The sequence below is a fragment of the Salmo trutta genome, chromosome 12 (genome assembly GCF_901001165.1).
Source record: "Salmo trutta chromosome 12, fSalTru1.1, whole genome shotgun sequence".
In the NCBI taxonomy this organism is placed as follows: Eukaryota; Metazoa; Chordata; class Actinopteri; order Salmoniformes; family Salmonidae; genus Salmo; species Salmo trutta.
The window spans coordinates 36,127,582-36,152,033 of NC_042968.1; the positions used below are offsets into that span (position 1 = coordinate 36,127,582).

The following is a 24,452-nucleotide window of genomic DNA, read 5'->3' on the forward strand; positions in this document are numbered from 1 at the left end:
ACCACACTGTCCGATTTCAAAAAGGCTTTACAACGAAAGAAAAACATTAGATTATGTCAGCAGAGTACCCAGCCAGAAATAATCAGACACCCATTTTTCAAGCTAGTATATAATGTCACATAAACCCAAACCACAACTAAATGCAGCACTAACCTTTGATGATCTTCATCAGATGACAATCCTAGGACATTATGTTATACAATACATGCATGTTTTGTTCAATCAAGTTCATATTTATATCAAAAACCAGCTTTTTACATTAGCATGTGACTAGCATGTGACTAGCATTCCCACCGAACACTTCCGGTGAATTTACTAAACTACTCACGATAAACGTTCACAAAAAACATAACAATTATTTTAAGAATTATAGATACAGAACTCCTTTATGCACTCGCTATGTCCGATTTTAAAATAGCTTTTCGGTGAAAGCACATTTTGCAATATTCTGAGTAGATAGACCGGCCATCACAGGCTAGCTATTTTGACACCCACCAAGTGTGGTACTCACCAAACTCCGATTTACTATTAGAAAAGTTTGATTACCTTTGCTGTTCTTCTTCAGAATGCACTCCCAGGACTTCTACTTCAATAACAAATGTTGGTTTGGTCCCAAATAATCCATAGTTATATCCAGCGGCATTTTGTTCGTGCGTTCAAGACACTATCCGAAGGGTAAAGAAGGGTGACGCGCCCGACGCGTTTCGTGACAAAAAAATTCTAAATATTCTATTACCGTACTTCGAAGCATGTCAACCGCTGTTTAAAATCAATTTTTATGCTATTTTTCTCGTAAAAAAGCGATAATATTCTGACCGGGAGTCGTTGTATCCGTTCAAAGAGAGAGAAAGTAAACATGGTGTCGGCTCGTGCACGCGCCTCCAGTCTCATTGTCCTCAGATCGACCACTTACAAAATGCGCTACTGTTTTTCAGCCATGGCCTGCAAAGCCATCATTCATCTTTCTGGCGCCTTCTGAGAGCCTATGGGAGCGTTAGAAAATGTCACGTTATGCCAGAGATCCCCTGTTTTGGTTAGAGATGATCAAGAAGCCAAGAAAAAGTCAGAGAGAGCGCTTCCTGTTTGGAATTTTCTCAGGTTTTGGCCTGCCAAAAGAGTTCTGTTATACTCACAGACACCATTCAAACAGTTTTAGAAACTTTAGGGTGTTTTCTATCCAAATCAAACAATTATATGCATATTCTAGTTACTGGGCAGGAGTAGTAACCAGATTAAATCGGGTACGTTTTTTATCCGGCCGTGCAAATACTGCCCCCTATCCCCAACAGGTTTAAGTAAAAGACGCAAAAATGAAACTTAAAAACCGGGAAGCATAGAAATAGCACACATAGAACAGATGTACAGCTTCTTAGACTTCTTAGACTAAAAAGCATTTTCAATTGAAATGATAATTTCCTCATCTTTGTCCAGGAATCATCCCCAAAGTGATACAGACAAACAACAAATTGAATCGGTTCTTCAAGGGCTGTGGATTGGACATTGATTTCCACTAGGTGTGATAAGTGCTTGATAAGTATGCACCTCATTCACCGACTCACTTACATGAAGAGTAACAGAGACGAGCAAATCAATATCCACTGGCTCTGTGAGGATGCAACCATCTGGAAGAGCTACTGTGTAACAGTGAATACAAAGCAACTACATAGTAATTCCATGAGGATTGAAACAGCACTTGTTTATTTTCAGTTCTACATACTCATTTGGCATAATCGTTCGAGATTAATTTCTCAGGTTAGATCTGTCTTTATAAAACAATGTATTCATAATGAATCACATGTGAAAGGTTTGAAAGCAAAACAACCGTGACCAACATAAATCATCATGTTTCCTGTTTCTCACCCTTGTTTTACTGTTGCCTTGATTGTTGAGAATTTATATTATTATTAATATATTCTCTTCCTACCTTCCTTAAAGTGGTAGTTCAGTATTTTACAACTTAATATTGTATGTTTTTTTGTAGCCCTATCCTGCAGTTTATGACCAAATCGCCTCTTGTGGCCTTATGGGTGGAATGTTATTAATATTGTTTATAATTTCATTATTCATAAATATAAAACATTTTAAAGTAGAAAATCCGGTGTTTCTATATGAAACGGTTTTGTTATATTTCAGTCATCTGTGATGTATATAAAGTGTAACATTGGGATGCAAACTCAAAATGTTATATATTTCAACTCTATACCTGACATGGTACAGGTGTCTTCTTTCTTTAAGTCCATAACCATGTGTGTGAGGTGTATACTTTTGTTTCAAAGACTGCCCAGAAACACTCTGTGTGCCCCTGATTTAGCCCACTGCAGTATTAAATTACCAAAATAATTAGCTGAAATTTGTTGACTAGGTGCATAGTCACTGATAAGACCAAACTGGAAACAGCAGTGCAGTGTAATAAGACATCCTATAGTAGTTTGGATCAGATTACCAGGTAGAAAGGAAGGAAAGATGCAACACTGAAGAATTGGAACAATGTCAAGGACAGGAACATGACAGCAGCACACACACACACACACACACACACACACAAACACACACACACACACACTGCAATCATGCCAACCTGAGCTTACAATCTTTTATGTGAAAATATAGAGTGGGGCACTTAAACCCAATTCTCTCTAATTAATATGTGTTTCACACACTCTGGACAATGGAGCCTTGTCAAGGTACAGTGTATTTGCGTGTATGTGTGTGTGTGTGTGTGTGTGTGTGTGTGTGTGTGTGTGTGTGTGTGTGTGTGTGTGTGTGTGTGTGTGTGTGTGTGTGTGTGTGTGTTTTTTGTGCACATGCATGACTGTAGTTGTGTGTGAGAGTGTGTGTGTACCCTGTGTAGTACTTGTTGGGCGTGCTTCAGGCCAGCTCGTTACCTCTCTTCGCCTCTCTTGTGTGTGTCTGTGTGTGTGTGTGAATGTCTAGTGCATCTCTGTGTCTGTATTTGTATAATGCTTACGTGTGTGTGTATGTGCATGCAGGCATGTGTGTGTGTGTGTCTCCTGTTTGTGCATGCGGCTTGGGTGTGTGTATGTGTTTATTTGGGCACCAGTGGGGCGTGCTCCATGCCAGTTCATTACCTCTCTCAGACATTAAACCTGGGGTCCTTGCACCCTCAGCATGGCTGCCCAGATATACTGCCTGATGAAAAGTGTGATAAATCCTTCTGGGCCTGGCAAAGCCACAAAGCTGTTGCTAACGCTAATATACTCTGGCATTTTGGTGTTGGCTCCCTGTCACCGCTCTATCAATGAGGGCTTTATTCAAATAATACACACACACACGTACGCGCACACACACACACATACTGTGCTATCCTGTCTTGAGTGAAGAAATGATGACGCTGAACTCAAGTCTGTGTGGCTAGAGAAGAAGGAACAATGCAACTGATTATACCATAGAAAGACTGCATCCCAAATGGTAGCCTATCCCCAAATGGGCTCATAGGGCTCTGGTCAACATTAATGCACTATATAGGGAATGGGGTGCCATTTGGGAGGCAGTCAAAGACTGAAGTGCCTAGGAACAGAACCTTACAGTACTGCCTATAATGGCTACTGTCAAAAACTATGTAATTACACTTTCACTTAGGAAAGAAATCCACAATAATGATGATAATAGTGGTTCATTCACATGGAATTATATATTTATGAAACTCTAAAACTGCTCTCATATTTTTATCTTAACTATGGATACAGAGAGATACAAAGAGTTGTGCCCATGGGTACCTCAAACTGTGAAGTTATCCAGTACAAAAACACTTCAAAAGAGGCTGAAACTTTCATCCAATCAAGACGGAGTCTGAAGAAACGATGCCTTCTATTGTTAAACTGAGGAGGGTGAAGTTGCCCTTAGACGCTGATCTTGGGTCAGTTTGGCATTTTCCCCACTAATGGTTAAGGTTAGGGTTGGGGGAGGGGATCCTAGATCTCTACCTAGGAAAAACTTGACCATTCACTGCTTTTGCTCAGGATAGACAAGTGCTCCTTTAGACAGACAGACGTACTTGTGTCCCAGCTCGTGGGCTATGGTGAAGGCCAGGTTGAGTCCGTTGTCCTCGGCCAGAACACACTTCCTCTTGGAGCTGCACGCCCCTCCCAGATAGGCAATACCTAACGGAGGAGAGAGAGTGAATAGAGTGAGACTGGGTGAGACTAGGACCAATGTTCCCTCCCCAGGACTGCTGCGCAGAATAAATATCAGCCAGCGTAGAGAATCACAAGATTGAACTTAACTCAACTTTCTAGTTTCCCTGTTAGTTAACACTATCAACGTTTCCCTTTACTGTGGGAAATGTGATCGATTGAAAGCAATATTAGCCACTTTCAATGCAACATACCGAAACAAAACAAACTATGCAAGACTTATTAGTATGCAAAACTAACTATGCAAAATATTTTGTTGTAGGCAGAATGCATTGGAGTAGGATTCTATTACACTGACAGGCACGACTCAGGCCTGTACTCGATACAGACCGGTGCGCCATAACCAATCAGAGCTACAGTAGGACCTATATGCAAATAGACTATTGCCATATATGGATCTGTGCCACTCACTTTGAACTGGACTGTGTTTACAGCATGAGCAGTAGTGAGTAGATGAGTTTGTTTTGAGATCAAAGCGAGAGTTACATGTAGCAACGAGTGCACATTTGTACAAGTGTTCATATCCTTTGCTAGTTTGTGAGTTCTTACCCCAGTCATAGATCATTTGTAGTCAGGGGGGAGTGATTACTTCTTACAAAAGCACAAAATGTGTGCATTTCTAGACATCTTTGAAAAGCGAGTCAGGTAAAGGGCTTTTTTTTGTCTTAAAGGGGCAGTGTTGTATTTTGAGACAGGCTTGAAAAAGCTTAGTAGCCAATAGGCAGAGGGTAGCATAATTTGTCTGATTCTCAGTAATAATGGCATGGGAATAATTATGAATTTAATGTTTTATTTTGTAAAGTTGTTTCTTGCATCAAACAACACAACAACATGTTCAGTCACCACCTTGTCTGAAGGACAAGTGGATAAGCAGGTTAATGTCAAGCCCTGCATTTTTTTCAAAAGTCTCATGGAATGTAGGCCTACATTGAACACCACACATTGGATGCTACTGTAGGCTGAACAATAGAACAGCTATTTCCATGTTAAAATGTTATGGAATGCATTTTCTCCATTGTTTTTAATGGTAGGCCATTCTGGTAGGCCTACATTATGATCAAATAGCCACAGTAGCCTACTTGACCACTGTTAAAATTAACTTAAAGCGGGTACAGCCTCAGTGTTCACAGTAGACGCTCACCGGAAATTGCACAGAATTTTGACAACGTTCAAGTTTGCGTTCAGCAGACCTGAGATTTGCTCAGTGACTAAAAAAATGTGAGGAAACATTGACTAGGACTCTGGAAAGACAGTAATCACTGCTCTGACATGACTGAATCTGAGTTAATACAGTAATAACTGGTCTGACGTGACTGGATCTGAGTTAATACAGTAATAACTGGTCTGACATGACTGGATCTGAGTTAATACAGTAATCACTGGTCTGACATGACTGGATCTGAGTTAATACAGTAATCACTGCTCTGACATGACTGGATCTGAGTTAAGACAGTAATCACTGCTCTGACGTGACTGGATCTGAGTTAATACAGTAATCACTGGTCTGACACGACTGGATCTGAGTTAATACAGTAATCACTGCTCTGACGTGACTGGATCTGAGTTAATACAGTAATCACTGGTCTGACACGACTGGATCTGAGTTAATACAGTAATCACTGCTCTGACATGACTGGATCTGAGTTAATACAGTAATCACTGGTCTGACATGACTGGATATGAGTTAATACAGTAATCACTGGTCTGACACTACTGGATCTGAGTTAATACAGTAATCACTGGTCTGACATGACTGGATCTGAGTTAATACAGTAATCACTGCTCTGACGTGACTGGATCTGAGTTAATACAGTAATCACTGGTCTGACGTGACTGGATCTGAGTTAATACAGTAATAACTGCTCTGACATGACTGGATCTGAGTTAATACAGTAATCACTGGTCTGACACGACTGGATCTGAGTTAATACAGTAATCACTGGTCTGACATGACTGGATCTGAGTTAATACAGTAATCACTGCTCTGACATGACTGGATCTAAGTTAATACAGTAATCACGGGTCTGACATGACTGGATCTGAGTTAATACAGTAATCACTGGTCTGACACGACTGGATCTGAGTTAATACAGTAATCACTGCTCTGACGTGACTGGATCTGAGTTAATACAGTAATCACTGGTCTGACACGACTGGATCTGAGTTAATACAGTAATCACTGGTCTGACATGACTGGATCTGAGTTAATACAGTAATCACTGGTCTGACACGACTGGATCTGAGTTAATACAGTAATCACTGCTCTGACGTGACTGGATCTGAGTTAATACAGTAATCACTGGTCTGACGTGACTGGATCTGAGTTAATACAGTAATAACTGCTCTGACATGACTGGATCTGAGTTAATACAGTAATAACTGGTCTGACAAGACTGGATCTGAGTTAATACAGTAATAACTGGTCTGACAAGACTGGATCTGAGTTAATTCAGTAATCACTGGTCTGACACGACTGGATCTGAGTTAATACAGTAATCACTGGTCTGACACGACTGGATCTGAGTTAATACAGTAATCACTGGTCTGACGTGACTGGATCTGAGTTAATACAGTAATCACTGGTCTGACGTGACTGGATCTGAGTTAATACAGTAATCACTGGTCTGACGTGACTGGATCTGAGTTAATACAGTAATCACTGGTCTGACGTGACTGGATCTGAGTTAATACAGTAATCACTGGTCTGACGTGACTGGATCTGAGTTAATACAGTAATCACTGGTCTGACACGACTGGATCTGAGTTAATACAGTAATCACTGGTCTGACGTGACTGGATCTGACTTAATACAGTAATCACTGTTCTGACATGACTGGATCTGAGTTAATACAGTAATCACTGGTCTGACGTGACTGGATCTGAGTTAATACAGTAATAACTGCTCTGACATGACTGGATCTGACTTAATACAGTAATAACTGCTCTGACATGACTGGATCTGACTTAATACAGTAATAACTGGTCTGACACGACTGGATCTGAGTTAATACAGTAATCACTGGTCTGACACGACTGGATCTGAGTTAATACAGTAATAACTGGTCTGACACGACTGGATCTGAGTTAATACAGTAATCACTGGTCTGACGTGACTGGATCTGAGTTAAAACAGTAATCACTGGTCTGACGTGACTGGATCTGAGTTAATACAGTAATCACTGGTCTGACACGACTGGATCTGAGTTACTACAGTAATCACTGCTCTGACGTGACTGGATCTGAGTTAATACAGTAATCACTGGTCTGACACAACTGGATCTGAGTTAATACAGTAATCACTGGTCTGACATGACTGGATCTGAGTTAATACAGTAATCACTAGTCTGACGTGACTGGATCTGAGTTAATACAGTAATCACTGGTCTGACACGACTGGATCTGAGTTAATACAGTAATCACTGCTCTGACGTGACTGGATCTGAGTTAATACAGTAATCACTGGTCTGACACAACTGGATCTGAATTAATACAGTAATCACTGGTCTGACACGACTGGATCTGAGTTAATACAGTAATCACTGCTCTGACGTGACTGGATCTGAGTTAATACAGTAATCACTGGTCTGACGTGACTGGATCTGAGTTAATACAGTAATCACTGGTCTGACACGACTGGATCTGAATTAATACAGTAATCACTGGTCTGACACGACTGGATCTGAGTTAATACAGTAATCACTGCTCTGACGTGACTGGATCTGAGTTAATACAGTAATCACTGGTCTGACATGACTGGATCTGAGTTAATACAGTAATCACTGGTCTGACACGACTGGATCTGAGTTAATACAGTAATCACTGGTCTGACGTGACTGGATCTGAGTTAATACAGTAATCACTGGTCTGACACGACTGGATCTGAGTTAATAAAGTAATCACTGGTCTGACGTGACTGGATCTGACTTAATACAGTAATCACTGTTCTGACATGACTGGATCTGAGTTAATACAGTAATCACTGATCTGACACAACTGGATCTGAGTTAATACAGTAATCACTGCTCTGACATGACTGGATCTGAGTTAATACAGTAATCACTGGTCTGACGTGACTGGATCTGAGTTAATACAGTAATCACTGGTCTGACACAACTGGATCTGAGTTAATACAGTAATCACTGGTCTGACACGACTGGATCTGAGTTAATACAGTAATCACTGGTCTGACGTGACTGGATCTGAGTTAATACAGTAATCACTGGTCTGACACGACTGGATCTGAGTTAATACAGTAATCACTGCTCTGACGTGACTGGATCTGAGTTAATACAGTAATCACTGCTCTGACGTGACTGGATCTGAGTTAATACAGTAATCACTGGTCTGACGTGACTGGATCTGAGTTAATACAGTAATCACTGGTCTGACACGACTGGATCTGAATTAATACAGTAATCAATGGTCTGACGTGACTGGATCTGAGTTAATACAGTAATCACTGGTCTGACATGACTGGATCTGAGTTAATACAGTAATCACTGCTCTGACGTGACTGGATCTGAGTTAATACAGTAATCACTGGTCTGACATGACTGGATCTGAGTTAATACAGTAATCACTGGTCTGACACGACTGGATCTGAGTTAATACAGTAATCACTGCTCTGACGTGACTGGATCTGAGTTAATACAGTAATCACTGGTCTGACACGACTGGATCTGAGTTAATACAGTAATCACTGGTCTGACATGACTGGATCTGAGTTAATACAGTAATCACTGGTCTGACACGACTGGATCTGAGTTAATACAGTAATCACTGCTCTGACGTGACTGGATCTGAGTTAATACAGTAATCACTGGTCTGACGTGACTGGATCTGAGTTAATACAGTAATAACTGCTCTGACATGACTGGATCTGAGTTAATACAGTAATCACTGGTCTGACGTGACTGGATCTGAGTTAATACAGTAATCACTGGTCTGACATGAATGGATCTGAGTTAATACAGTAATCACTGGTCTGACGTGACTGGATCTGAGTTAATACAGTAATCACTGGTCTGACACGACTGGATCTGAGTTAATACAGTAATCACTGGTCTGACGTGACTGGATCTGACTTAATACAGTAATCACTGTTCTGACATGACTGGATCTGAGTTAATACAGTAATCACTGATCTGACACAACTGGATCTGAGTTAATACAGTAATCACTGCTCTGACATGACTGGATCTGAGTTAATACAGTAATCACTGGTCTGATGTGATTGGATCTGAGTTAATACAGTAATCACTGGTCTGACACAACTGGATCTGAGTTAATACAGTAATCACTGGTCTGACACGACTGGATCTGAGTTAATACAGTAATCACTGGTCTGACGTGACTGGATCTGAGTTAATACAGTAATCACTGGTCTGACACGACTGGATCTGAGTTAATACAGTAATCACTGCTCTGACGTGACTGGATCTGAGTTAATACAGTAATCACTGCTCTGACGTGACTGGATCTGAGTTAATACAGTAATCACTGGTCTGACGTGACTGGATCTGAGTTAATACAGTAATCACTGGTCTGACACGACTGGATCTGAATTAATACAGTAATCACTGGTCTGACGTGACTGGATCTGAGTTAATACAGTAATCACTGGTCTGACATGACTGGATCTGAGTTAATACAGTAATCACTGGTCTGACACGACTGGATCTGAGTTAATACAGTAATCACTGCTCTGACGTGACTGGATCTGAGTTAATACAGTAATCACTGGTCTGACACGACTGGATCTGAGTTAATACAGTAATCACTGGTCTGACACGACTGGATCTGAGTTAATACAGTAATCACTGCTCTGACGTGACTGGATCTGAGTTAATACAGTAATCACTGGTCTGACGTGACTGGATCTGAGTTAATACAGTAATAACTGCTCTGACATGACTGGATCTGAGTTAATACAGTAATCACTGGTCTGACGTGACTGGATCTGAGTTAATACAGTAATCACTGGTCTGACATGAATGGATCTGAGTTAATACAGTAATCACTGGTCTGACGTGACTGGATCTGAGTTAATACAGTAATCACTGGTCTGACACGACTGGATCTGAGATAATACAGTAATCACTGGTCTGACGTGACTGGATCTGACTTAATACAGTAATCACTGTTCTGACATGACTGGATCTGAGTTAATACAGTAATCACTGGTCTGACACAACTGGATCTGAGTTAATACAGTAATCACTGGTCTGACATGACTGGATCTGACTTAATACAGTAATAACTGGTCTGACACGACTGGATCTGAGTTAATACAGTAATCACTGGTCTGACACGACTGGATCTGAGTTAATACAGTAATAACTGGTCTGACACGACTGGATCTGAGTTAATACAGTAATCACTGGTCTGACGTGACTGGATCTGAGTTAATACAGTAATCACTGGTCTGACGTGACTGGATCTGAGTTAATACAGTAATCACTGGTCTGACACAACTGAATCTGAGTTAATACAGTAATCACTGGTCTGACATGACTGGATCTGAGTTAATACAGTAATCACTGCTCTGACGTGACTGGATCTGAGTTAATACAGTAATCACTGGTCTGACACAACTGGATCTGAGTTAATACAGTAATCACTGGTCTGACATGACTGGATCTGAGTTAATACAGTAATCACTGGTCTGACTTGACTGGATCTGAGTTAATACAGTAATCACTGGTCTGACACGACTGGATCTGAGTTAATACAGTAATCACTGCTCTGACGTGACTGGATCTGAGTTAATACAGTAATCACTGGTCTGACACAACTGGATCTGAATTAATACAGTAATCACTGGTCTGACACGACTGGATCTGAGTTAATACAGTAATCACTGCTCTGACGTGACTGGATCTGAGTTAATACAGTAATCACTGTTCTGACATGACTGGATCTGAGTTAATACAGTAATCACTGGTCTGACACAACTGGATCTGAGTTAATACAGTAATCACTGGTCTGACATGACTGGATCTGACTTAATACAGTAATAACTGGTCTGACACGACTGGATCTGAGTTAATACAGTAATCACTGCTCTGACACGACTGGATCTGAGTTACTACAGTAATCACTGCTCTGACGTGACTGGATCTGAGTTAATACAGTAATCACTGGTCTGACACGACTGGATCTGAGTTAATACAGTAATAACTGGTCTGACACGACTGGATCTGAGTTAATACAGTAATCACTGGTCTGAAGTGACTGGATCTGAGTTAATACAGTAATCACTGGTCTGACGGGACTGGATCTGAGTTAATACAGTAATCACTGGTCTGACACAACTGGATCTGAGTTAATACAGTAATCACTGGTCTGACACGACTGGATCTGAGTTACTACAGTAATCACTGCTCTGACGTGACTGGATCTGAGTTAATACAGTAATCACTGGTATGACACAACTGGATCTGAGTTAATACAGTAATCACTGGTCTGACATAACTGGATCTGAGTTAATACAGTAATCACTGGTCTGACGTGACTGGATCTGAGTTAATACAGTAATCACTGGTCTGACACGACTGGATCTGAGTTAATACAGTAATCACTGCTCTGACGTGACTGGATCTGAGTTAATACAGTAATCACTGGTCTGACACAACTGGATCTGAATTAATACAGTAATCACTGGTCTGACACGACTGGATCTGAGTTAATACAGTAATCACTGCTCTGACGTGACTGGATCTGAGTTAATACAGTAATCACTGGTCTGATGTGACTGGATCTGAGTTAATACAGTAATCACTGGTCTGACACGACTGGATCTGAATTAATATAGTAATCACTGGTCTGACACGACTGGATCTGAGTTAATACAGTAATCACTGCTCTGACGTGACTGGATCTGAGTTAATACAGTAATCACTGGTCTGACATGACTGGATCTGAGTTAATACAGTAATCACTGGTCTGACACGACTGGATCTGAGTTAATACAGTAATCACTGGTCTGACGTGACTGGATCTGACTTAATACAGTAATCACTGTTCTGACATGACTGGATCTGAGTTAATACAGTAATCACTGGTCTGACACAACTGGATCTGAGTTAATACAGTAATCACTGCTCTGACATGACTGGATCTGACTTAATACAGTAATAACTGGTCTGACACGACTGGATCTGAGTTAATACAGTAATCACTGGTCTGACACGACTGGATCTGAGTTAATACAGTAATAACTGGTCTGACACGACTGGATCTGAATTAATACAGTAATCACTGGTCTGACGTGACTGGATCTGAGTTAATACAGTAATCACTGGTCTGACGTGACTGGATCTGAGTTAATACAGTAATCACTGGTCTGACACAACTGGATCTGAGTTAATACAGTAATCACTGGTCTGACACGACTGGATCTGAGTTACTACAGTAATCACTGCTCTGACACGACTGGATCTGAGTTAATACAGTAATCACTGGTCTGACACAACTGGATCTGAGTTAATACAGTAATCACTGGTCTGACATGACTGGATCTGAGTTAATACAGTAATCACTGGTCTGACTTGACTGGATCTGAGTTAATACAGTAATCACTGGTCTGACACGACTGGATCTGAGTTAATACAGTAATCACTGCTCTGACGTGACTGGATCTGAGTTAATACAGTAATCACTGGTCTGACACAACTGGATCTGAATTAATACAGTAATCACTGGTCTGACACGACTGGATCTGAGTTAATACAGTAATCACTGCTCTGACGTGACTGGATCTGAGTTAATACAGTAATCACTGTTCTGACATGACTGGATCTGAGTTAATACAGTAATCACTGGTCTGACACAACTGGATCTGAGTTAATACAGTAATCACTGGTCTGACATGACTGGATCTGACTTAATACAGTAATAACTGGTCTGACACGACTGGATCTGAGTTAATACAGTAATCACTGCTCTGACACGACTGGATCTGAGTTACTACAGTAATCACTGCTCTGACGTGACTGGATCTGAGTTAATACAGTAATCACTGGTCTGACACGACTGGATCTGAGTTAATACAGTAATAACTGGTCTGACACGACTGGATCTGAGTTAATACAGTAATCACTGGTCTGAAGTGACTGGATCTGAGTTAATACAGTAATCACTGGTCTGACGTGACTGGATCTGAGTTAATACAGTAATCACTGGTCTGACACAACTGGATCTGAGTTAATACAGTAATCACTGCTCTGACGTGACTGGATCTGAGTTAATACAGTAATCACTGGTCTGATGTGACTGGATCTGAGTTAATACAGTAATCACTGGTCTGACACGACTGGATCTGAATTAATATAGTAATCACTGGTCTGACACGACTGGATCTGAGTTAATACAGTAATCACTGCTCTGACGTGACTGGATCTGAGTTAATACAGTAATCACTGGTCTGACATGACTGGATCTGAGTTAATACAGTAATCACTGGTCTGACACGACTGGATCTGAGTTAATACAGTAATCACTGGTCTGACGTGACTGGATCTGACTTAATACAGTAATCACTGTTCTGACATGACTGGATCTGAGTTAATACAGTAATCACTGGTCTGACACAACTGGATCTGAGTTAATACAGTAATCACTGCTCTGACATGACTGGATCTGACTTAATACAGTAATAACTGGTCTGACACGACTGGATCTGAGTTAATACAGTAATCACTGGTCTGACACGACTGGATCTGAGTTAATACAGTAATAACTGGTCTGACACGACTGGATCTGAGTTAATACAGTAATCACTGGTCTGACGTGACTGGATCTGAGTTAATACAGTAATCACTGGTCTGACGTGACTGGATCTGAGTTAATACAGTAATCACTGGTCTGACACAACTGGATCTGAGTTAATACAGTAATCACTGGTCTGACACGACTGGATCTGAGTTACTACAGTAATCACTGCTCTGACACGACTGGATCTGAGTTAATACAGTAATCACTGGTCTGACACAACTGGATCTGAGTTAATACAGTAATCACTGGTCTGACATGACTGGATCTGAGTTAATACAGTAATCACTGGTCTGACTTGACTGGATCTGAGTTAATACAGTAATCACTGGTCTGACACGACTGGATCTGAGTTAATACAGTAATCACTGCTCTGACGTGACTGGATCTGAGTTAATACAGTAATCACTGGTCTGACACAACTGGATCTGAATTAATACAGTAATCACTGGTCTGACACGACTGGATCTGAGTTAATACAGTAATCACTGCTCTGACGTGACTGGATCTGAGTTAATACAGTAATCACTGTTCTGACATGACTGGATCTGAGTTAATACAGTAATCACTGGTCTGACACAACTGGATCTGAGTTAATACAGTAATCACTGGTCTGACATGACTGGATCTGACTTAATACAGTAATAACTGGTCTGACACGACTGGATCTGAGTTAATACAGTAATCACTGCTCTGACACGACTGGATCTGAGTTACTACAGTAATCACTGCTCTGACGTGACTGGATCTGAGTTAATACAGTAATCACTGGTCTGACACGACTGGATCTGAGTTAATACAGTAATAACTGGTCTGACACGACTGGATCTGAGTTAATACAGTAATCACTGGTCTGAAGTGACTGGATCTGAGTTAATACAGTAATCACTGGTCTGACGTGACTGGATCTGAGTTAATACAGTAATCACTGGTCTGACACAACTGGATCTGAGTTAATACAGTAATCACTGGTCTGACACGACTGGATCTGAGTTACTACAGTAATCACTGCTCTGACGTGACTGGATCTGAGTTAATACAGTAATCACTGGTATGACACAACTGGATCTGAGTTAATACAGTAATCACTGGTCTGACATGACTGGATCTGAGTTAATACAGTAATCACTGGTCTGACGTGACTGGATCTGAGTTAATACAGTAATCACTGGTCTGACACGACTGGATCTGAGTTAATACAGTAATCACTGCTCTGACGTGACTGGATCTGAGTTAATACAGTAATCACTGGTCTGACACAACTGGATCTGAATTAATACAGTAATCACTGGTCTGACACGACTGGATCTGAGTTAATACAGTAATCACTGCTCTGACGTGACTGGATCTGAGTTAATACAGTAATCACTGGTCTGACGTGACTGGATCTGAGTTAATACAGTAATCACTGGTCTGACACGACTGGATCTGAATTAATATAGTAATCACTGGTCTGACACGACTGGATCTGAGTTAATACAGTAATCACTGCTCTGACGTGACTGGATCTGAGTTAATACAGTAATCACTGGTCTGACATGACTGGATCTGAGTTAATACAGTAATCACTGGTCTGACACGACTGGATCTGAGTTAATACAGTAATCACTGGTCTGACGTGACTGGATCTGACTTAATACAGTAATCACTGTTCTGACATGACTGGATCTGAGTTAATACAGTAATCACTGGTCTGACACAACTGGATCTGAGTTAATACAGTAATCACTGCTCTGACATGACTGGATCTGAGTTAATACAGTAATCACTGGTCTGACGTGACTGGATCTGAGTTAATACAGTAATCACTGGTCTGACACAACTGGATCTGAGTTAATACAGTAATCACTGGTCTGACACGACTGGATCTGAGTTAATACAGTAATCACTGGTCTGACGTGACTGGATCTGAGTTAATACAGTAATCACTGGTCTGACACGACTGGATCTGAGTTAATACAGTAATCACTGCTCTGACGTGACTGGATCTGAGTTAATACAGTAATCACTGGTCTGACACAACTGGATCTGAATTAATACAGTAATCACTGGTCTGACACGACTGGATCTGAGTTAATACAGTAATCACTGCTCTGACGTGACTGGATCTGAGTTAATACAGTAATCACTGGTCTGACGTGACTGGATCTGAGTTAATACAGTAATCACTGTTCTGACATGACTGGATCTGAGTGAATACAATAATTAGACCAGAGTGAGACCAGAATGTGGAGACTGCTGTGGAGACCATACTCACTTGTAAAAGACTCATGCCATAAACACAGATTTATTTCCCTCCCTCCTGTCCTTTTTTCTTTCTTTCAACCAGATGTTTCTCTCTCTCTCTTGCTATTTCTCTCTCTCTCTTTCTCGCTCTCTCTCTTTCTCATACCTGGGACATTTGTAATACTGACCCAATTTATCACAGCCTCTCTGAAGCAGTATTTTAGCCAACCATTCTCAAATGCAGAGTTGCCTGTCATTTTACATGCATGACCATGCAAAAACACACCCATGCATGCACAAATGCAAACACACACACACTAGCATGTGTACGTACACACGCACGCACATGTATACACACGCACGCACATGTATACAGATAACACACTCACAGAGGAGTACGCACACACAAACACACACACACACACACTCAAAAGCTCAGAAACACAAAACAATTGTTGTTAGCTAGAAAGTCTTCTTCGGTCGTGAAAAATCACTGGAAATGTATTCGACTTACTCAAACGGGCCAAAAATATTGCTTTGCTCACTGTGCTGTTGTTCCATTCTTGACTGCATAGTTAGACAGATCATTTAGGAGTATGTGCTGGAGTGTTAACAGCCCTGGGATAGTATCATTTAGGAGTATGTGCTGGAGTGTTAACAGCCCTGGGATAGTATCATTTAGGAGTATGTGCTGGAGTGTTAGCAGCCCTGGGATAGTATCATTTAGGAGTATGTGCTGGAGTGTTAGCAGCCCTGGGATAGTATCATTTAGGAGTATGTGCTGGAGTGTTAGCAGCCCTGGGATAGTATCATTTAGGAGTATGTGCTGGAGTGTTAACAGCCCTGGGATAGTATCATTTAGGAGTATGTGCTGGAGTGTTAGCAGCCCTGGGATAGTATCATTTAGGAGTATGTGCTGGAGTGTTAGCAGCCCTGGGATAGTATCATTTAGGAGTATGTGCTGGAGTGTTAGCAGCCCTGGGATAGTATCATTTAGGAGTATGTGCAGGAGTGTTAGCAGCCCTGGGATAGTATCATTTAGGAGTATGTGCTGGAGTGTTAGCAGCCCTGGGATAGTATCATTTAGGAGTATGTGCTGGAGTGTTAACAGCCCTGGGATAGTATCATTTAGGAGTATGTGCTGGAGTGTTAGCAGCCCTGGGATAGTATCATTTAGGAGTATGTGCTGGAGTGTTAGCAGCCCTGGGATAGTATCATTTAGGAGTATGTGCTGGAGTGTTAGCAGCCCTGGGATAGTATCATTTAGGAGTATGTGCAGGAGTGTTAGCAGCCCTGGGATAGTATCATTTAGGAGTATGTGCTGGAGTGTTAGCAGCCCTGGGATAGTATCATTTAGGAGTATGTGCTGGAGTGTTAGCAGCCCTGGGATAGTATCATTTAGGAGTATGTGCTGGAGTGTTAGCAGCCCTGGGATAGTATCATTTAGGAGTATGTGCTGGAGTGTTAGCAGCCCTGGGATAGTATCATTTTGGAGTATGTGCTGGAGTGTTAGCAGCCCTGGGACAGTATCATTTAGGAGTATGTGCTGGAGTGTTAACAGCCCTGGGATAGTATCATTTAGGAGTATGTGCTGGAGTGTTAGCAGCCCTGGGATAGTATCATTTAGGAGTATGTGCTGGAGTGTTAGCAGCCCTGGGATAGTATCATTTAGGAGTATGTGCTGGAGTGTTAGCAGCCCTGGGATAGTATCATTTAGGAGTATGTGCTGGAGTGTTAGCAGCCCTGGGATAGTATCATTTAGGAGTATGTGCTGGAGTGTTAGCAGCCCTGGGATAGTATCATTTTGGAGTATGTGCTGGAGTGTTAGCAGCCCTGGGATAGTATCATTTAGGAGTATGTGCAGGAGTGTTAGCAGCCCTGGGATAGTATCATTTTGGAGTATGTGCTGGAGTGTTAGCAGCCCTGGGACAGTATCATTTAGGAGTATGTGCTGGAGTGTTAACAGCCCTGGGATAGTATCATTTAGGAGTATGTGCTGGAGTGTTAGCAGCCCTGGGATAGTATCATTTAGGAGTATGTATTGGAGTGTTAGCAGCCCTGGGATAGTATCATTTAGGAGTATGTGCTGGAGTGTTATCAGCCCTGGGATAGTATGTTCAACATAAAACCTCTTACATCAACAGTACACTTATTATGCATACTTAAGGACCATTATGTCACCACGTAATACAAATTATGTAATGTCAACAGAAATTCTTTATTTAATAGAAATGCTTGTGCTAAGTGCTTGAGGCTGGTCTAGTGGGTAATATATACACACATATAACCCCAGCATGGGTATAAATGTCATAGGCGTCGATGAACGGTGACCAAAATGCAGCGGGTATAGTGCTCATCTTTCCTCTTTATTTGAAAGAACACTCAAAACAAAATAAACAGACAATGAAACAGTTCCATAAGGCACACAGGCTATACAGAAAATAACCACCCACAAACCCAAAGGAAAAAACAGGCTGCCTAAGTATGGCTTCCAATCAGAGACAACGAAAGACACCTGCCTCTGATTGGAAGCCATACCTGCCCACACATAGAAAAAGAAACATAGAAATAGAAAACTAGAACCAAAATCCCCTAGAACCAAAAACCCCAAAACACACAAAACAAACACCCCCTGCCACGCCCTGACCCTACTACAATTACAAATGACCCCTTTACTGGTCAGGACAAGACAGTACCCCCCCCCCCCCAAAGGTGCAGACCACGACTGCACCTCCAAAACAAAAAAACCCACAAAACCAACCCCAAACCTAAAGGGAGGGAAGGGAGGGTGGCCACCGTCAATGACGGTTCCTGTGCTACACCCCCCCTTCGCCAATCCTCCCACTACGGAGGTGGCTCTGGCTCCGGGCATAGCTCCCATTCCGAAGACCCTAGGCGGAGAGGCGTCGCTGGAGGCCCCGGGCTGAGGAGCGTCGCTGGAGGCTCCGGGCTGAGGAGCGTCGCTGGAGGCTCTGGGCTGAGGAGCGTTGCTGGAGGCTCCAGGCTGGGGAGCGTCGCTGGAGGCTCCTGGCTGAGGAGCGTCGTTGGAGGCTCCGGGCTGAGGAGCATCGCTGGAGGCTCCTGAATGGGGAGCGTCACTGGAGGCTCCTGACTGGGGAGCGTCGCTGGAGGCTCCGGGCTGAGGATCGTTGCTGGAGGATCCAGGCTGAGGAGCGTCACTGGAGGCTCCGAGCTGGGGAGCATCGCTGGAGGCTCCTGGCTGGGGAGCGTCGCTGGAGGCTCCGGGCTGAGGAGTGGCGCTGGATGCTCCGGGTTGAGGAGCATCACTGGAGGCTCCTGACTGGGGAGCGTCGCTGAAGGCTCCTGACTGGGGAGCGTCGCTGGAGGCTCCGGGCTGAGAAGCGTCACTGGAGGCTCCGGGCTGAGGAGCGTCACTGGAGCCCTCCTGAGTTGAGCTGGGACCGGTCTCCCCGGACTGGGAAGACTTACAGGAGACTGGGTGCGCAGAGCAGGCACGAGGCACACTGGGCCGTGGAGGCACACCGGTGGTCTGGAGCTCAGGGCTGGCACACTCCGTCCTGGCTGGATGGTCCCTGTAGCCCAGCACGGGCGGAGCGCTGGCACAGGGCGAGCTGGGCTGTGCTGGGGGATGAGGGCTGCCCTGCGTAGAGCAGGCGCAGGATAAGCTGGGCCGAGGAGACGCACTGGCGGCCAGATGTGTTGAGCAGGCACACTCCTTCCTGGCTGAGTGCCAACTCTAGCACGGCAACCACACCGGACTGTGCGTGCGGATGGGCGAGATAGTGCGCATCACCCCGTAATACATCGCTCGCCCTCTGCACTCCTGCTCAGTCGTGCCCTCTCTGACAGTACCTCCTTCAGGAATCTCGCGTCAAGCTCGGCGCTCGACTCCTTTCTCGGCTCCGGTTTGCTCCACGGCTCCCTCCGAATAGCCCGGGAAGTTAGGTCAGGGTTCCCCCCTGACCTAGCAACACTCCCCTTATGCCCCCACCAAAACATTTTTGGGGGCTGCCTCTCCACCTCCTGAATAGGAGGATACAACGCGTCATACCTCCGTCGTTCCAGCTTTGCTTCTTCCAGCTCCGCCTTCGGGCGCTGGTACTCCCCAGCCTGGCTCCATGGACCCTTGCCATCGAGGATCTCCTCCCACGTCCATGACTCCAAATACTTCTCCTGCTGCTCCTTCCTCTGCGGCTTGGTCCTTCTTTGGTGGGTGGTTCTGTCATAGGCATCGATGAACGGTGACCAAAATGCAGCGGGTATAGTGCTCATCTTTCTTCTTTATTTAGAAAGAACACTCAAAACAAAATAAACAGACGATGAAACAGTTCCATAACCACCCACAAAAACACAGGAAAAACAAGCTGCCTAAGTATGGCTTCCAATCAGAGACAACGAAAGACACCTGCCTCTGATTGGAAGCCATACCTGGCCACACATAGAAAAAGAAACATAGAAATAGAAAACTAGAACCAAAATCCCCTAGAACCAAAAACCCCAAAACACACAAAACAAACACCCCCTACCACGCCCTGACCATACTACAATTACAAATGACCCCTTTACTGGTCAGGACTTGACAATAAATCCTGTTCTAGTGGGTAACGCCACCTGCAGCACATACAGTATATAACCCCAGCCTGGGTATGAATCCTGTTCTAATCGGTAACGCCGCCTGCAGCACATATATAACCCCAGCATGGGTATGAATCCTGTTCTAGTGGGTAAGGCTACCTGCAGCACATACAGTATATAACCCCAGCAGGTGGCGTTACCCACTGTTCTAGTGGGTAACGCCACCTGCAGCACATACAGTATATAACCCCAGCATGTGTATGAATCCTGTTCTTGTGGGTAACGCTACCTGCTGCACATATATAACCCCAGCATGGGTATGAATCCTGTTCTAGTGGGTAACGCCACCTGCAGCACATACAGTATATAACCCCAGCATGGGTATCAATCCTGTTCTAGTGGGTAACACCACCTGCAGCACATACAGTATATAACCCCAGCATGTGTATGAATCCTGTTCTTGTGGGTAACGCTACCTGCTGCACATATATAACCCCAGCATGGGTATGAATCCTGTTCTAGTGGGTAACGCCACCTGCAGCACATACAGTATATAACCCCAGCATGGGTATCAATCCTGTTCTAGTGGGTAACACCACCTGCAGCACATACAGTATATAACCCCAGCATGGGTATCAATCCTGTTCTAGTGGGTAACGCCACCTGCAGCACATACAGTATATAACCCCAGCATGGGTATGAATCCTGTTCTAGTGGGTAACGCCGCCTGCAGCACAAATATAACCCCAGCATGGGTATGAATCCTGGTCTAGTGGGTAACACCACCTGCAGCACATACAGTATATAACCCCAGCATGGGTATCAATCCTGTTCTAGTGGGTAACGCCACCTGCAGCACATACAGTATATAACCCCAGCATGGGTATGAATCCTGTTCTAGTGGGTAACGCCGCCTGCAGCACAAATATAACCCCAGCATGGGTATGAATCCTGGTCTAGTGGGTAACGCCGCCTGCAGCACATATATAACCCCATCATGGGTATGAATCCTGGTCTAGTGGGTAACACCGCCTGCAGCACATACATAACCCCACCATAGGTATGAATCCTGGTCTAGTGGGTAACGCCGCCTGCAGCACATATATAACCCCAGTATGGGTATGAATCCTGGTCTAGTGGGTAACGCCGCCTGCAGCACATATATAACCCCATCATGGGTATGAATCCTGGTCTAGTGGGTAACACCGCCTGCAGCACATACATAACCCCACCATAGGTACGAATCCTGGTCTAGTGGGTAACGCTGCCTGCAGCACATATACAACTCCAGCATGGGTACGAATTCTGGTCCATCTCACTCGCTCTGTTTCTCATTTCACACTATCCCTGTCTGAAAATACATCTTTCAATAAAGAAATGCTTTTGCTATAACCATTATTAAAAGTGTGGTCAACATTTCACATTTTTCCCTAAAAGAGGTGCTGGCGCTCTGTGCCTGTCCTCCTGACCCGAGACACGAACCTGGGGCCCTCTGCATGATATCACTTTACTACTCAAGTCAACTGTACTAGCCGACGGAACAAGGCCCGATCCCAAATCGACCCCTAAAACCTACACCCCATTCACTTGTGGAGATCTGAGAGGATTTGATTAGTGTAAGTAATATGGTGAAATTTCCACCTAGTCTATCAGAGGACAAGATGCAGCTACTTTTATATTACTTACACATGTCAAATCCTCTCAGAGATCTCCAAGTGCATAGGGTGTAGGGTTTAGAGGTAAATTTGGGACTGGGCCCAAGAGTCAAGCCTGTCACTCCATGACCAACAATTGAATGCAGCTGTCATGGGGAGTGAAGTCACAATGATGTCACAGCACGATGGCTGCTAGCGTTCACAGCTAACTAGCTCACCAAATCTGCTACACTGACACCAAAATCAGAAAGAGCAACAGTATGCATGAATACTTCAGATCATTTCTTCCCAATGATGGACAAGAGAGTAAATGCTGGACAAGAGAAAACATTTGCTAAAACATCCAGAATAAACCTGTTGTAAAGGTCTGGGTGTAGCTGGTGCAGAGGAGTCAGACGCAGGACAGCAGAGATCAGTAATAAAAGTAACTTTACTCAAAAGTACCAAGTACATGTAATACCAAGCCCACACAAAAGGACCGAAATACATAAAACAAACACGCACAAAAACCATGGGGAAAACAGAGGGTTAAATAATGAACATGTAATTGGGGAATTGAAACCAGGTGTGTAAAACAAAGACAAAACAAATGGAAAATTAAAAGCGGATCGGTGATGGCTAGAAGGCCAGTGACGTCGACCGCCGAACGCCGCCCGAACAAGGAGAGGGACCGACTTCGGCAGAAGTCGTGACACCTGTTTATATCATGATGTACTGTGTATATATAGTATTACTGAATATTGCGTGATGAAAAATGTATCCTAAATAAGCAGTGTGTTTAGACTGTAGATAACCATATAGATTAGGTACTGTATGTAATACATGTACTACTCTATGTAATTTGGGACGGTTTCCTGGACTCAGACTAAGCCAAATCCTAGACTAAAATGCACTTTGAATGGAGATTCTCCTTGGAGAATGCTTTTTAGTCCAGGATTACGCTTCATCTATATTCAAGAAACCGACTCTATATGTACTACCTAGTACTTTATGATTATCACAAGCATTACAGTAGGAGAGTTATCAACAGAACAAAATGTATTGGCACCAATTTAGGATCGACACTATATGCCCAATCCATTTGTTCCATTCTGGAATGGAGACAGAACAAATATGATATTACAGGCATGCAGAAATGTTTAAAAAGCTATTTACTCTGTGATTATATCAGTGTCAGTGTCAGAGCGAGCTTAAAACCGAATCAGTTATCCAGTCAGCCATACAGGATGACATCATCACTCGAGTGTGTGTTATATCTTAATGTATCTGTTTGCTCACACACACATGTACACGCAGCGCGCACACACACACACACACACACACACACACACACACACACACACACACACACACACACACCTGCTTTCTGTCTACCCCTGGAGACTGTCCAGATAGCCTCATTTGAATCCAGACACGACAACATACATTAAATCATTGACAAGAGAAAGGCTATCAAACCCAGATGGCGCTGTTCTGAAATATACATACGCACACACACACACACCCACACACAGTTATTCTGAGGTATTGGGCCTGATAACAACTGGTTGTTACTCAATACAGGACATTGTATCTAATAAAGCAAGGAGCTGATTGAACACGGAACCAATTGGAGTTGTTTTCCAGGATAAACCCCAGTTGACATTAATGTAAAGCTATATCACCACATCCATATCATAATCTGTTAATCCTGATCATTTCACAGGAATCAAATCCTGTTATATTGTATAAATAATGACGCAATTGAGCACGTTTTGTAATGAAACCCAGTTGAGATGCAGTACTGGGGTGTATTCACTGTATTCACAAAAATAAATCCTAGGATTGCAGTCAGAAACAGGCGTTTATGTTGTGAAAACTGGAATGAACCTGTTAACCTCTTGACGGTCGCCTAGGATAGGGGGCGCTACAGCGATTAAAAAAAAAATTTGTGCCCATTTTAAACGGCCTCCTACTCAAACTCAGAAGCTAGGATATGCATATAATTAATACTTGTGGATAGAAAACACCCTAAAATTTCTAAAACTGTTTGAATGGTGTCTGTGAGTATAACAGAACTCATATGGCAGTCAAAACCCCGAGACCGATT

At 43.1% G+C, this 24,452-nt stretch overlaps 1 protein-coding gene across 3 annotated transcripts in view; it reads right to left on the reverse strand.

Annotated features, from left to right (window-relative positions):
- Positions 1–24,452, reverse strand: part of LOC115203456 (A disintegrin and metalloproteinase with thrombospondin motifs 17) — a 235,254-nt gene that overhangs the window by 92,035 nt on the left and 118,767 nt on the right. For all 3 annotated transcript variants that reach the window (XM_029768142.1, XM_029768140.1, XM_029768141.1), the window contains exon 8: positions 4,016–4,121. In XM_029768142.1, coding sequence (XP_029624002.1) covers positions 4,016–4,121 — 106 coding nt within the window. The remainder of the gene's footprint in view (positions 1–4,015; positions 4,122–24,452) is intronic.